The sequence below is a fragment of the Rhea americana genome, unplaced genomic scaffold, assembly GCF_003343005.1.
Source record: "Rhea americana isolate MKP2758 unplaced genomic scaffold, rheAme1 scaffold_18, whole genome shotgun sequence".
In the NCBI taxonomy this organism is placed as follows: domain Eukaryota; kingdom Metazoa; phylum Chordata; class Aves; order Rheiformes; family Rheidae; genus Rhea; species Rhea americana.
The window spans coordinates 2,828,557-2,844,123 of record NW_028185927.1 but is presented as its reverse complement, the minus strand read 5'-3'; the positions used below and the strand labels follow the sequence as shown (position 1 = coordinate 2,844,123).

General features: G+C 38.2%; 1 protein-coding gene across 3 annotated transcripts in view; it reads left to right on the top strand.

Moving 5' to 3' along the window:
• The window catches only part of PRKD1 (protein kinase D1), a 145,074-nt gene that overhangs the window by 60,913 nt on the left and 68,594 nt on the right, over positions 1-15,567 (top strand). For all 3 annotated transcript variants that reach the window (XM_085301649.1, XM_085301648.1, XM_085301650.1), the window contains exon 2: positions 14,133-14,271. In XM_085301649.1, coding sequence (XP_085157775.1) covers positions 14,133-14,271 — 139 coding nt within the window. The remainder of the gene's footprint in view (positions 1-14,132; positions 14,272-15,567) is intronic.

Here is a 15,567-nt window from a genome sequence, read left to right as displayed (position 1 = left end):
TCTGAGGTCTTGTTCTCTCAGCTGCTGGTAATACAATCTCATCCTCCCTGCAGAATTCTAGTTGCTAGGAACTTCTTGTATTAAGTGTCTGGTTCTTCACCCCCAGCTGGCTAGGTGCCACATGGCCCAGACTTCAAGCAATTGAGAGATTTACAATGACTCATTTGTTATTAGAACTTAGAAAGGTCTCTTTACACAGTAGAAGGARTTCTGAAAAGTTTTCTTAGTTTTCTTGCTTTAATTTGACAGCTGCCTTTGCCTGGCAGGAGTAGAATTTGGAATTTGCTTGCAGCGCTCTTCAAAATATTGTGGTTTGTGCAAAAGACTTTAGCTTCTTTATAAGAAGCAAGAGGCCATAATTTTTTGGTTGTAAGCAATATATTTTTAATATGGTGATCTGCATGAAATTGCCCAGTGAGCCAGTAGAATAGCTTCAAGGAGTTGATTTATTTTTTTTGTTCTTGATATCTTCCTTTTTGCAGCAGTTATAAATTAACAATTCCAACTTTAATTACAAAAAATCATATTTGTTCCAGTCCATTGTTAAGGAAAAGACTCTAAAAAGCATCTTTTCTAAAATGCCAGCTTCTATTGTGCAGCACAATTCTACAACTGGAAATTATAGCAGCGCAAAATGAATGCGAAGTGCTTTAAAAAAGTTTTTTTTTTTTATTTAACTACATTGAGTGATGCTGGTTTTGCAGTGCAGGAGCCAGCACTTGAAATAAAATATTCAGAGACATGATTAAGTGAATCYGTATGCACCAAAGCACTTAGATTTGTTTAACACCAGGAGAGTTTCAATCCCATCAAAAAACCAATGGGAGACTTATTTAAAGTCCAGGATCAGAGGGTCAGAGCCACGAGAAAGGTTCAGGCGGTTTTTGACTCCGAGAACAGCAGTGCTGTGTCACGCCRGTCCCGAGGCTTGAGAGCAGATGAGACCCAGGGAAGCTCTGCRTTGGAAGAACTGCCTAAGTATTGGAAGGTGGCAGGTAGCTGAAGACAGGTGAGCTAGTAAAACTGTGTAGGAATTTGGGTATGATGATGAGCGTTTCGTCTGTTGGAGAAACGATTTCAGAGATACGCGTCCCAGACACGTTCAATCTGGAGGCAACTTTTGTCTTGATGTTTAAAAATACTCTTGAGGCAGATAGGTCTGACTGAAATGAAGCTGCCAAATAATCTGTCAGTGCTCGCTGGCGGGGGTGGACGTGTGTTCACCCACACTGAGCTGCAGAAACCTCCGCTGTGRAGTGCGGCGGCTCTGCAATACTGTGGAGGAGCCCTACACGACAATTTAGGATAGAAAATGGAGAAGTATTTATCCGGTTGAACTTACATTGGGAATTTYGGATAAGCAGAAAGGAGTGTGACTCTTAGAAAGGAACACTAAACTGTAGGAGTGAGTCTTATATCACTTATTTTTCTTACTGTGAACTGAAAATATTTTTTTTCTCGTGACTTTCAKGAGAGTCATACAGACGGGGATGGAAAGGCCCCAAAGGTCTCCCTTCTGCTCCAGCTCAGGCTGAGCTATACCTATACTATTCTTGCTTGCCTGACCTGTTGTGAAAACCGCCAATGACAGAGCCTCTACAGCTTCCCTACAAAAACATTTCCAGTTTTCAACTTAATTCTTAACATTTATCTTAAATCCYCTGTGTTGCAATAAAAACCCTTATTGCTTGTTTCGTGCGAAAATGGATAAAAGTATATTCCTTCCCTGTGGATAAACTTTTGACATGTTTTACAAAACTAAAGACTGTCATGATTCCTTTCAATCTTTCCTCCTCTTCTAATCACTGTTTAGCCCTTTCAGTCTTTCTTTTTATACTACATCTTATAGAACTCTTATTTTTGAACCTATTCTGGTGCTGTCCTTGGACCGTCCTTGATAGGCACCCAAAACTAGGCAGAGTTACTGTAGAGGCCTTATCAGTGCCAAAATGAGTGGCAGGATTATGTCAGGTGTCTGAAGTATTGCAAGACACCTGTTTGGTTGTCCTTTGGTTTAAAAACAAGCAAACAATCAAAAAAACAAACAAAACCAAAACAAAACTCTGAACAGTCCATAGAAAACTGTTAGTTTTCTCCAACTAGCATGACCTCAGATGTAGTTGCATAGAGAGTATGACATTACAGTAATCTAGTCTGATACATACATACATACATACATACATATATATATGTGTGTGTGTATATATATATATTTGTATAACAGAAGAGGCAGGAGTTGCCTGAATTAATTCCTTTTTGAACAGAGCATCTCTTTTGGAAACAAAATCTAAACTTCTAATAAGGTGAAACCGGCACTATTTAAAACAAGGAGCGAAAACAGAAGAAAAAAAAATCCCCTGAAAAAGACCAAAAACCTCACCAGCAAAATAATTATGTAGCCTAAATTTACATAGCTTCAACTGGCAGAAATTGGAACTTGCTGCTCCTTTGTCTGTAAGACAGATGAATCAATAGATAATCAGATTTCACTTTCTCATACTGATGCTTATCAAAAATGATCAAATCACATCCTGACCTTCCTTTAGAGTTAAACAGTTTAATCTCCTGCTGCCACTTACAGGACACCGTGTGTTTCAATTCCTTAATTATTCTATCATTCTTTCCTGAATCTTTTCTCTGGTRTACTAGCTTTTTGAATTTTAAATACCAGGTATAAATGCAAGCTTCCAGCTGCAGTTGCAGCAGTGCTGAAAGCAGAGGTTGATAGATCCATACTCTTCTTGGTTTACGGCGTAAGCACATCACTGAGAGTGTGTGCTCCTCAGGTTATCTACTACACTGGCTAAATATCATGGCTTTTGAGAACAGTCACTGCTTTGTCAGAACTGTTTGCATCCCAGGTTTCCAGGGGTCTGCCCTAATATTTTGCAAAGTCTGGTTTTGTGTGGCCCTAAATTTGTGCTTACACAGTCTCATTAGTGTATCAAGTTATCTGGTTTTCCTGTAAACCAAAGTGGCAGTTCAGTAATGCTAGTTTCCTTTATTTATTTTTTGTTCTATTTTCTATTTGTTGTTCCGTTATTTTGAGACGTCTACAATTATCCAAGTCATTCCGTTCCCCTTTTTAAATGTTCCAAGATTCACAGGAGACGTAAACATGTGTTTAATCTTTATGCCYAAGTGTCCTAAGAGATTTTCTTTGTAGTGCACATATGATATAAAAGGACCRTGATGTACGTAGACTGAAGCACAGCAGCTACAACTATTTTTGTTTAGAAGCAATATTGCTGGCAAGAGATGTTTGGAGAATGCAATCTTAGCTTAGGCCTTTGCTTTCAGGAGGATTTTTTGTTCTTTTCTTTTCCCCTCTCTTCATTGTCTCTTTCCCTATAACTCGATCATAGAGACAGAAGCTTTGCTGTCATCTATTAGTGATCCCATATATCTTTCAATAATCAGTGTTTCTTTAGTAATCTTGTCCTAGTCTAATGATTAAGGCATTCTTCTGGAGGTTGCACAGTCTGACCTTGAAGCTATGGGGTAAGAGGACCTAGAAACGTAAGAGGCCCCCTTCCCGAGTGACTCATTATCTGTGGGTTTATCTGTATTTCTACTATCGCTACATTAAGTTGCCTTTTTTTTAATGTTAAAAAACAAAATCTTYCCATCATCCTATCCTTAAAGAGATGTTTGAGAACCAAAATCTCTTTGGAGTCTTAAACCATGAATTCCCAACCTCATGTAATATGTCTTACTCGGATCTGTAAAGAAATGCTAAATTTCCGTGAACAAAATGTTATAGAGTCCTTTCTCTCTTTGATAGTCCTTATTGATTATTCTGGACAGCTTCCTCTTGTATTTTGTATTTTTTGAGCCTCTTTTTGAATAGGGAATGGATGTGTATAACACAGTGTTACGAGTTCTTATCTACACCTAGTCCCCTAACTCCCTCTGCGGACCTGGCTCTGCGTGCACGCGCTGAGCTGATATCCACCGTAAGTACCCCCAGCTTTCTTTCCTCTTCGTTATAGARATTATATTCATTATAGGTCTAATGAGCTCAGTAATCCTCTTATTTAGTGTTGTCCCTTCATCCTTTATTGATAAGGATCCTAGTTATTCATAAATAGAAATAAAACAGACAACTGACCAAGGAGCAAACACTTTACTCAAACGTAAGGGAGTGCTGCGTTTTCAGGAAGAACCCACATGTCTGATACTGCTTTAATTAGAAGAATAGTCTTGTTTAGGGCTGTTTTATTTTTTGTTTTGGTGCAGTAAACTTGCTAATTCCTCTCTAAGCAGTTATCTAAACAGACGTCTGTCCTGAAGGAGACAGCGTATTCCTGGAAGCCGAGCGGAGTTACGAGAACGGGAGAGGGAGCTTAGATCTACTTTTGTTAGTCATATTCCTATTTATTTTATTAATTACTTTCTTAAGAGTTCAAGTTTAGGCTTAGCCTCAGGAGACTTGGCTACAGATATGCAAGCACGCGTTTAAACGTACTAACCTTACAGCTGAGCAGTTTTATTTGGACAGTTTGCATTTCTCGAACAGCCTGATGAGGGTTTTCTGGGGGTTTATGCCCAGCAACTGTGGCTGAACGGGAGTTTGTCAGCGGCCGGGCCGTTTGTGGGAGGATCGGCGGAGTCTGTTGTGCGCCTGCCCGGGACTCCGGGCTGGGTGCAGCGCGCCGAGATCGCTGAAGCGCATCTGGCGGCAGRGACTCCTGCAGGAAGTTCGAGTCTTTCTTAAAATAACGCGTGGAAGCGACTCCCAAATTGTTTTCTCGTCRTCTTTTTTAAATTGGGAGTTTGTTTTTCCAGGTGTAGCGTATGGCAGAGCGTGAGTAAAGCCGTAAGATCAGGAGCAGCGCRTGCTTGCGAGCAAGGGACCCATTCGTCACTTGTCTTAAATCTTTTGCAGATTAAAGAAACTCGARTGAATAGTTACCGCTGCTTAATTCTGTGTCGTCTTCACTGCCTTGCGAGCTGTGACGGAGTAATCGCGAAAGCCTGGGGCACGACGGTAGCAAAGCTAACCCGCGAGAAAATCGCTTAGATTTCTCTAGAGTCGGAGGTTATTTCAAGGTATTAGTGAGATAATCAACGTGTACTTTCTGTCACCGCTTACGCGCAATAATTAAGGATGAACTGCTCCCACAGAAGCGGAAAACCAGCAGTGTGTGGGTACCACAAAAATATAAGAATGTAATCCATCTCTTWGGACTGAAGGGGGGGGATATTGCAGTGTCTGCTCCGGTGATTAACAGTGCTAATACGTACATGTATCGGTTCAGCAGTTGGTACCCTGCTTGTACTGGAGGTAGGCAAAGYGTGCCATCAAGCACTTGCTCATTGAGAAGTATTAGGTGATCCTCTCCGATTCAACTGCTTAACAAAACTGGAAGATTTCTAGACTTAACTCCAGCTACATAGCATTATAAATGTAAAGGGTAGTACATATGTATAACTTACAAAACATAAAATTCAGTTTAGGAACAACTGAAAATGTAGATTATCGARTAAGTAAGAGGCGGAGGTAGCGGGAGAGGGTGTTTGCTTAGAGGGAGGCGGCCGAGGAAGCGGCTCCGTCCCCGCGGGGCCGCAGGGAGCAGCCCACCCGCACGGTGCCTCGGTGCAGGAGCTCGGCTCTGCCTTTTCCTCTGCGGTCGTGGTTGTGGACAATTCCATAGCTTGGACCTGCAAAAAATAAAACAAAAACTGTGATTTAGTGGCTGTTCAAGTAAGTATGTGCAGGCAAAATACTCTGTTCTTGATCTGTGAGATATGCAGAAATCTGGTTTACCAACCACAGCGGCAGACAATTGGGGAAATATTGTTATGTGCGTATGTGTGGTCTGAATAATCATTGTTTACATTATGTAATAGCACGAGTTTTGCTCCTTCCTGAAGTCTCACTTGGAAAGGCTCGTTAGGTGCTATGCTGTAGCTAGCTAACAGTGCTTTACAGAACGTGTAATTAGTCAAAGACTGAGTAAAAGAGTAAAAAGAAGAATAAAAATCTACATTACAAAACTTGTGTTATATAAGGAATGATGCTGTCCTCCAGAAAGCATTTAGTGAAGTGGCTTATCTGATGGTAGAAACGTTGCAAACAGCGATGGTTCTCTGAAGTTGTATCTCAACTAGTTAATAAAACAAGATGAGCGCGCAGGCTCAAGCGCTGGCCCAAAATCATGTAAGTTCTTGCGTTGTTTAATTGCATGCTTCCTGAAACAGTCTGGACTGTGCCAAATCGCACTCTTGCAGACGGGGCTCAGGCAAGGTTTGGGCCCTACCGTGTGTTGGGACTGCTGAAAACAGGCAGCAGGAGTATAGACACACTGGTTCTGGGGCAGAGGGTTTAGCCGTGTGATAGTGAGCTATTTTGTGCCATTTAGACTCATGTCTCGAGAACTGATCCTGGCTTTTTTGGTGGATATAACCTTACAAATTTCTCTTTTTCACTTAGCTATTTATTAAAAGCCAAACTTCTAATACTTTTTCAGGAAGGCACTGACAAAAGGGAGGCAAGGAGCTATACTGCTGACCCCGTTCAACACTTTATCTCTTGTAAACCTGGGTCCTTGTGATATCCTCAAGGATCACCTTTAATCCTTTCTAAGTCTTCTTTCCATTTTTTTTTATGCAGGTCTTTCCTATACTTTTGTACTAAGTGTATTTTCCTTGCTCTGATCACATCCCTTTTGCTGCTTCCGAAACCATTCTAGGTTTCTTCTGTTGCTTCTTTTCCTTCCCGTGCAAGACCACCTTTGCTCTTCAACCTTTCATCTGTCTTTCCATACCTGTGACAAGTGGGCTTGACCTAAGGCTGTCTTGGATAGTACTGCAACATGAGCAGTTTCAGGATGGTTGCTGCAGCTGTTTCTGACTGGCAGGGGAAAAGAAAAAAGACTGAAGGAAAGAAAAAAGAGCAAATGATAGTTATTGSCTATCCTTGCTATTTGGCTGCCTGGCAAGTGCAAAGGATATTGCCAAAAATTTCTGGAGTCACCATTTGTGAGATTCCTTAGCCATAGCCTGAAATATTCCAGAATGGGAAGAAGGTATCATTGCTTCTGGAGAAGCCACCAGCTCCAGTTCTTACTCAGTTGTTGCTACATACCCATTACATACACACTGCATAACCATAGTGTGAACTTTATTTAAACTCAAGAGTTGTTCTAGACTGTAGTAACTACAGTGGTGCATGTGAAGAAAGTATTGGCATTAAATACGACCTCTGATGCTTTTTACAACAAACTGCAAAGTTTTCTGATATTTTCTTTATGCATAAAGGAAAAACTAATATTTTCATTATAGCTTTGGGTTTAGGAAAAAGGGCCTTTTAAAAATCTCTATTAATATTGGTTTTGAAGGTAGCAGTGGCTGCAATAGATAAGTGAGAACATAGTCAGTCCTCTGCCAAAAATTCTCTGTGCTTTTCAGTATCATGAATTTGCTGCGTTGTAACCTCTGTAGAGAAAGGAAATCCTGACATCTAAAAATAAAATGCATTGTTATTTTAAGAACATATAAGAATGTTTCAGTTTGGTTAATAAGATTATTTCAAAAGGTTACATTTATTTTAAGACAATTGAATCAAAGCAAAACATTTCTGTTTAAGTCTGAGGGGTTTATTTTTCAGTGTCAACAAACATTGTGCAGCTCAACTTCTCTACATGCTGCGAAGACATTGTTTAGCCCACAGTCCTGATGTGTTCTGGATCGTTATCTTTGTGCTGGGAAAGACTTCCAGAAGGTTTCATCAAGGTCCCTTTTGCTTTTTCGTGTTCCATAAGGGCTTGTCTAAGAACAAGGCTTGCAAAATTCTAACTAATTTGGAAGGAAAATATAGCTACTTACTTAAAAAGACATAGTTCGATTTAATGTCAGTATTAAAAAAAAAAAAGTGAATGAAGACTGAAAAATTGAAAGTATCTTTACAAGAAATGCTCAAAATTGAGAAGAAACTAGCATATATAAAGGCAGAACAAAGAGGGTCTTTCTGGAATCTCAATTCTTTTGCATCTCTAGCAATGAGAATATATCCATCTGCTTTCATAGAATCACAGAGTCAGTAAGGTGGGAAGGGACCTCTGGAGATCGTCTAGTCCAACCTCCCTGCTCAGCAGGGTCACCTAGARCGTGTTAATACAATGGATACCAGATTAAATGAATTACTGAATACTTAAAGCTCCTTGTTATTGATATTTAATATGCGCCTCCAGCTTTTTTAATATCACTTAAATCTTTTTAACTGAAGACCCAAAATTTGCATAGTCATTTGGCTTCTATCCAGTTGTTGGTGAAGTCTTTCAGTGTATTTTCTTTAGAGGTCTGCTTTCGCTAGGGGTGAAAATATTTGAGTGATTCCTTTCGCTTCGATATCTGCTGAGGGAAGTTGGTGCTGAGCCTCTTTTTGTGCTGTGTGTTATATATAATCTACTGCCTTTCCAGGGTACCTACGAACTGATCAATACCAAATTACTTGAGATCATGACCAGCAATATTTTGTCTGAAAAAACTATTTGACTTTTTTGGAGTCCTATTGTGAGAGAAAAGTTAAATGATGTTTTAGAGGAATGACAAAAGCACACCACTTTAGTCTGCTTACGGATGACTTCAAATGCTCATGTTTCCTGTTTTTACCACAAAAGCTGCTTCAATATGATCCAAAGCGTGTTTTAAATAAATACGTAGTCAGTAATTTAAGTAATTTTAAGGTTCAATGTTTGGAATAAAATCTGTTGTGTTTCTCTCAGACGTACATATATAATGTGGTAACTTTGCAGTACATGTAAGGAGGAATTATTGGCATTATATGAGACAAGCACTATTGAAGTGCAAAGAGTGAGAAGGCTGAAAACCAACATTTGGGTCTGATGTTTAAATTTTTAGAAATAAACCTCTTTAATGTATTCACATGTGTTGAATCACATCCCTTAAATTCACTAATAAATTATTATAACAATGTGGGTTTTTTTATTTTTAAAATTACAGTAAAGAGATACTCTGCAATTCTTGTATCCACATTTCATTTCTTGTGGGGGTATAATTGAGTAAAGTAGTAGTAAAGTAGTATTCATTGGCTAAGAATGATCACTGGACCTACGATCTATGAATACTAATCATTCAAAAGTTAATAATCTGACAGCATTAGTGTCTCCATTATCAAACAACAAAATGCATTGTATTCTTAATTTTAATTATTACCAGCAACAGTAATGAAATCCAACTAAAGTCTAGTTGACTGAAAGTATTTGACTAAAGTCAAATACTTTAAGAGTAATAGTTGTTTGTATGTAATACTACCTTTGCAACAATTTTCCCGTAGTGCCATGTAATATACCTCTGGCACATCAAAGATGTGGATAGATAATACAGAGTTTTCTCTGTATGATAACGACAATTTTATTCAGAATAATCATAACATTTTTTGACTTAATGTCATTGTGGACAGGCACAAACAAGATTTAACATTAATCATGGGCAAAGAGAGTTGTACTTAAATAAGCAGTACTTGATGTTTAGCCATAGTTTTGATCCGGATTATATCCACTTATGCTAAACAGTAAATTATTCAGCCTTATAATCATTAGGATGTATAAGGTTATCTACTCTGTCTTTCTATCCCAAGATGGAAGGATCAGCTGTCACATTTCTGACATTTTAATTTTTTTTTTCCAAAAAAACTCTGGTGGTAGAAATTCTGCTCCTTAGGCAATCTGTAAGAACTGTTAAATATTCTCATCCCTGCAAAGCTTTTCTTGAATCTAATCTAATTCCATGTAATGTATTTTCCTTCCTGTGCTTTACAGCACTGGACCAGGTTGCCCAGAGAGGTTGTGGAGTCTCCTTCTCTGGAGATCTTCAAGGCCCACCTGGATGCAACCCTGTCTGACATGCTSTAGGTGACCCTGCTGCGCAGGGAGGTTGGACTAGATGATCTCCAGAGGTCCCTCCCAACCTTACCGATTCTGTGATTCTATGATTTAATAACCCTTATTTTACATCCCATGGAGAGGAGAGACAGACTTTTCCCTTGCTGTTTGCTCTGATCTGTGACCATTTGTCGCAGGGTCCTACCTAGGGACTCCATGTATCTAGGCTAAACAATCTTCCTTTTTATGGTTAACATGTTTTCTTAAATGATATATTCTTCTCTTGGTCTTATACATCTCTCATAAATTAACCCTCTCATGTTAAACAACAAAGTTGAAAGTGCATCTTTGAAAAATAGAAATAAGCTTTTAAATGTTTCACTAGTATTTGCATGCTGTATATTCTCTTCAGTGGCATTCATATATTTTTTTCAAAGATATTTTCCTTCTTTAGATAGTTACTGTGTTTTCTCTTGAGGTTTTTTGAAATAGTTTTATTTAAATATACTCTCAGCTTTTTCAAAATCTTAGTGTCTATTTTGAACCAATTTTTCTACTTTTTCAGGTGTGTTGAATCTTTCCTTCTTAGGATGATTTTTTTTGTATTTTTAAGTGTCTTAGAAGCATGTTGTACAATATTTCTTCCCTTTTATTTGGGAAATCACTAATACCATCTAGATTGGGAGTAGGCTTGTATTAATATAGGAATTTTATAGACTGTGAATCTGGAACCCAGGACTGTTTGTAAGTGATGCAAAATGTATTAAGTATCTGACTATTCTCTCTAAATAAGAAAATGTGTACTCTTCTGTTAATGTGTATGCATATGTTCAAACAGTGCCCAACATTCAGTAATAATTTAAGATAAGTGATTTCTTGGTTGGCGGTATTGTCGCACGGATGTACTAGATCAGCCTTTTGGTCCCTTGTGCCAGTACTGTACTCTCTTTCAGTAATGCTTATGTTTGTTTGCTCTTGTCCTCCAAAAGCTGTCTTTTAAAAATGTATGCATTTGCAAGAAGTTTTTCTTATTTTTCTAAATTTCCAAATTCAACTTTGGAATGTTCGCTCATGTATCCACACATCATTTACAGAAATTGCTAAGTTTTTCATGGTCTCAGAAAAACCCAAAACATGGCATCGCATAAGCAGCTTGCTCCTTGAAAGGTTTTGCAATGTCTAAAATAATTAATTTTTTTTGGGGGGGGGAGGGGTCATACTATTGCTTCAGCTGTTCAGCTGATGTGGTAGTTTAAGAAGGTATTGCGCTGAAACAGTCATTTATCCTGCTTCAGTTGTAAGATAATGCAACTTAGAGTAAGCTTTGAAAAGGTTGAGGTGAAGCATTTTGTTTTGCACTTGGAGTAGGCCAGCAACATGTGTATGGACAGTTGTGACGGTTTAGGGACTACTGATGGCTTGTTAAGGTACCATAAATATATCCTTTTCCTGGAGAAAAAGGATCCAGCTCTCTGGAGCCCAAGTCCACAATATGCCAGTGTCCAGATTTATAAGGAAATACTCTACTTCCTCATTATAGCATTTTCTGTGACCATTTTACTGCTGGTAGTTCCAGTTTCAGCAGCTAGTATGTTGAAACAGGGTCTCTTATTTATGTTGGGAATTCAGGTTCAATACCCACAAATTTTGCTAGCTTTTAGCTAGCTTAGGTTTAGTTAGCTTTTAGGTTGACATATATGCATTTCTTTACTTGTCCTGTATTCGGCAAAAATAAGTGCTATTTATTATGTTGTAGTCCCAAGCAATGTGGCTGGTTTTTGTTTACTCTTATTTGTGCATATCAACATCATTGTTGGCAGGAATAAGCTTAGCTGAGAGAATATTTCTGTCACTGTTGCAACAGTTGGTCCTTACACAATGTTTTATTTGGAGAATCACACTATCAAAATGGCTTTCTTGGCACAACAACAGTTTATCTGGGGAAAACTAACTTGAACCCAGAAGATAATTCTCGCATATAATTTGCCAAAATATTTTGTGATTGAATTTCTCTGCACAAAATGTAATAAATGAGACCTCAAACTATATGCTTATACACACACGTATAATATAGCAAATGATTTTTGTAGGTAGAAGAAAGTAGAGGTAACTTAAGAASAGCAAGTTGAGTGAGAATAAAAAGAAGGACGAAACCGAACAAGTTAAGTCGTRGTGAACTCGGGGGAAGCTGCCTGAAACCCAGTGGAATCCAGTGTTTGAAAAAGTTCATCAGTCTCCATTTTGAAGGGGATTTTACATTTTTCGCTGCTTCTGGGTGAGGAAATTCACTCTGGGGTCCGCAGCGTGGCCCTTGGTGCCGTGTCGGTGAGGGGGSCGGCGCGGTTCGCCTTCCCTCTCCGCTGGCAAGCGCTGAGTCTACCCCGCGGCGGCCTGGCGGAGAGCAAAATTGCTTTAAAAGTAGAGTGACTGTTTCAAATCCACGCCGTGAATGTAGCTTATTCTTGAACCCCAAGGGTGCTTTTGGCACTAGGTTGGATAATGAGGTTTGTGCCCTAAAGAATCAAGCTCCTGCAGCCGTATTTGGCTTATCTTGGAGTTTTAGTCCTGAGYGTTCACTGTATCTTAAATATGTGATACTTGAAATATTTATCCTCATACTTGTGACTATAGGGAAAGAATGTCATCTAGATTATTTTGTCTTTATCCAGGTGATTATCCCATGTACAAGAACACTTTTAAAGGAATTTTGGATTGTTTTCCCCCTTAAAAATGATTGTTGTTACGGTGTATCTAGGAGCTGATTTCAACTATACTGAAACTTAAGATTTTTTGGCCGGCTAACAATTCTACTGAATTCTATCTCTCTTACATGAAAGTTTTTATTTTAAATAAAAATTCAGTATCCATTTTTACTGGTTTTAGTCCAGCTTTATTTTTAATGGTGTTGCTTCTGGAAGTTTTGAATGTGGTAATGCATATTATAACTTTCGCAAAACGAGAATGAAAAATGACTTTTTCAACACTGCAAGAGTAATCTCGTAAGTAGGGTGTGATATTTGTAAAGAAAGAGTACCGATCATTTTTCATTTTCCCCCATTAAGTATGATACCGGTATGAGTACATCTTCTATGAAATAAATACAATTTAATTTGAAAAAAGTCTAGATTCTGCTGCCATGACAACAGAACAGTGATTGAAGCTCTCTGTCATAGTGACCCCTCTGSCCTGTATTACTTCTTTTCAAGGCTTTTTCTGAAGCATTCATAAAGAAAAATAGATATATTTTTAATAAACAGAARTGGACTTTGACCAGAAGGCAGTAAGAAGACATATGTGTGACTACAAGCAGTCACATTTTTGTCTGACTAGTAGCTGGCTTTAAAAGTTAATTACATATTCTGCTTTAGAAGTAAAAACATTAGCTTGTAGGCTTTACTGTAAGAAAACAAATAATAATTGATAAATGAAATTGAAACTCAACAAGTTAATAGCTTTAGTTAGTATGTAATTTATTGATCTYATACYCAGTAACTAGAATCTGAATGGTGCCAAAAAAAGCCAGTRGCATCCTGTTAATGAAGTGCTGGTCTATATACTTTAATTTATATTGTGATGAAACTGAATATTTTTAACAAATACTTTAAAGAGTAAAATTTGATAGAAGCAATACCGTTATGAAGTTGTGCTTAAAAATGGAAAGAATTTATAAGGATAAATCAAAAATTCCTGACAAACATCCAGACTAAGATTCAACTTAGTCCCTGAATGAAGGGCTTGAGTGACATCTTTAGTCTAAAGAAATAAGTATTGCCCGGCTATCGTGTGGGTATTCCATCTTGGACAGAGCTGAAAGCTATGTCTGCTGGACTGCAGGCACGCTTTTTTCARCCTGTCTGGGGAGAGATCACAGAACCGTAGTAACGTATGCTGTAAGCTGGAAGGGATCTCCAAAGGTCCCCTCTCAAAGCAGATCAAATTAGATCTGATGGCTCCGGAGCTTGTCTTTGGAAAGATAYAGCAGTGGTTAAAGGGATGAACATATTTCACCCTCATCTGTTAAAGGGTACTGGATTATTCACAAGRCAATAAAGGAAGAAAGGCAAAAGAGCTTATCTGGTAGGGCAAAAAAACCCTATTTTCAGAATACTATCGTATGTACATATATATTGTCATATATAGCAAAATATTTATCTTGCTTGGTACATTTGTAGCTTAGTACTAATATGGGAAATGGTCTAATCCCCCAAAATATTGATTATATTAATTGTATTTTGCATTATATATTTTACTGTGTAGTAAACTTTCATGGTTTTGTATTTGCAGTTTCCTGAATGTGGTTTCTATGGAATGTATGACAAAATTCTGCTCTTTCGCCATGACCCWACTTCCGAAAACATTCTCCAGTTGGTAAAATCAGCTACAGATATCCAGGAAGGAGACCTAGTCGAAGTTGTCCTTTCAGGTAACTAAAAAGAAAAGAAAATCTCTGTCAYGCTTTTGCAATCGAAAACACCCATCACGTATTGCCACAGTTGGATCCAAGGAAAGGGAATATTTTTATGGACTTACATTGGGTCAAAATCTTTCTCAGATGTATATGTGGCATATATGTGCCTATTAATTTTTGAAATCTTTTTCCATTGCACTGAATACTTTTTGACAGCCTGATTTTATCAGTATTACTAGTAAAGCAATAGATTAATTTTAATAAGCATTTTGAAAAATGTGTATTCTCCATTTTTAGAGGAAAATGGTCCAGTATGACAGCATAACYATTTTAGATAGAACATGGTAGAAACAAAAAGAGAATGTATTAGATATTTTAGCATGCATTTGCTTTATAAACAGAGTAGCTTGAAAATAAGAGTTGGTGTTAATACACCTTGCATGAAGTATCAACAGTTTGGTATTTCAGTTGATAGAGTTTACACTTTTCTCTTAGTCTGTCAGTGTGGTCAGTTCAGAATTACCTATGGAGAAATCATGAAGGCCATTCTTGCAAACAGTGACCTCACTGCTTGTAGAGTAAGGCTTTAYAATTTGTGTGGAGTGCCATAAAAATGTCCATTTTGGTCTGGAAATAGAATAACTGCTTTCATAKAACCTGCTCTGACTCCTTCTGTGATTTATTTTCAAATTATTTAGGAAATTGAGACAGGAATGCAAATTGCAGACGGGGCTGTAATTACAGTGTATTTGTGGCTGGCAGTGCAAGAGGAGTGCTGGATGCCTCTTGTACTGGAGTAGGGAATATCTGACATATACATGGTGATATGGGAGGCAAAAAGATRGAACAGAGGAAGATAGTTAATTAGGGCTTAAGAAATACAAAAGTCAGAGGAGGCAAGAGGAGAGTATAAATCAGTGCAAAGCGAGAGAAGGAAAGCAGTAACCTGAAGATGCCCGGCAGGTGTAAGGATGTGACAGGAGATGTGACAGGAGTGGCTYTTGCGTTGAGAGGCTGGATTTTGGAGGCAGTGAGATGACATATATATTCAAGGAACACGTTCGGCTAGCAGAGTGGTCATAAATRCTGGACTTGTCTAACTGAAGTAGAAAATAACCAGAATTCATGTGATTTGAATGTAAAGGAAATCTGGGGATGCTCTTAGGTGTTAATAATACTTGTCAAAAGCCTAGATACAAGGAGGGATGAGGTACTTGAATAAAAATGGCACAAAATTTACAAGGGTAAGCAGTGGAGAGAATGCTGGAATGGTAAAGAAGGAAAGGTGATATTTCTGTTGAATARAATTTA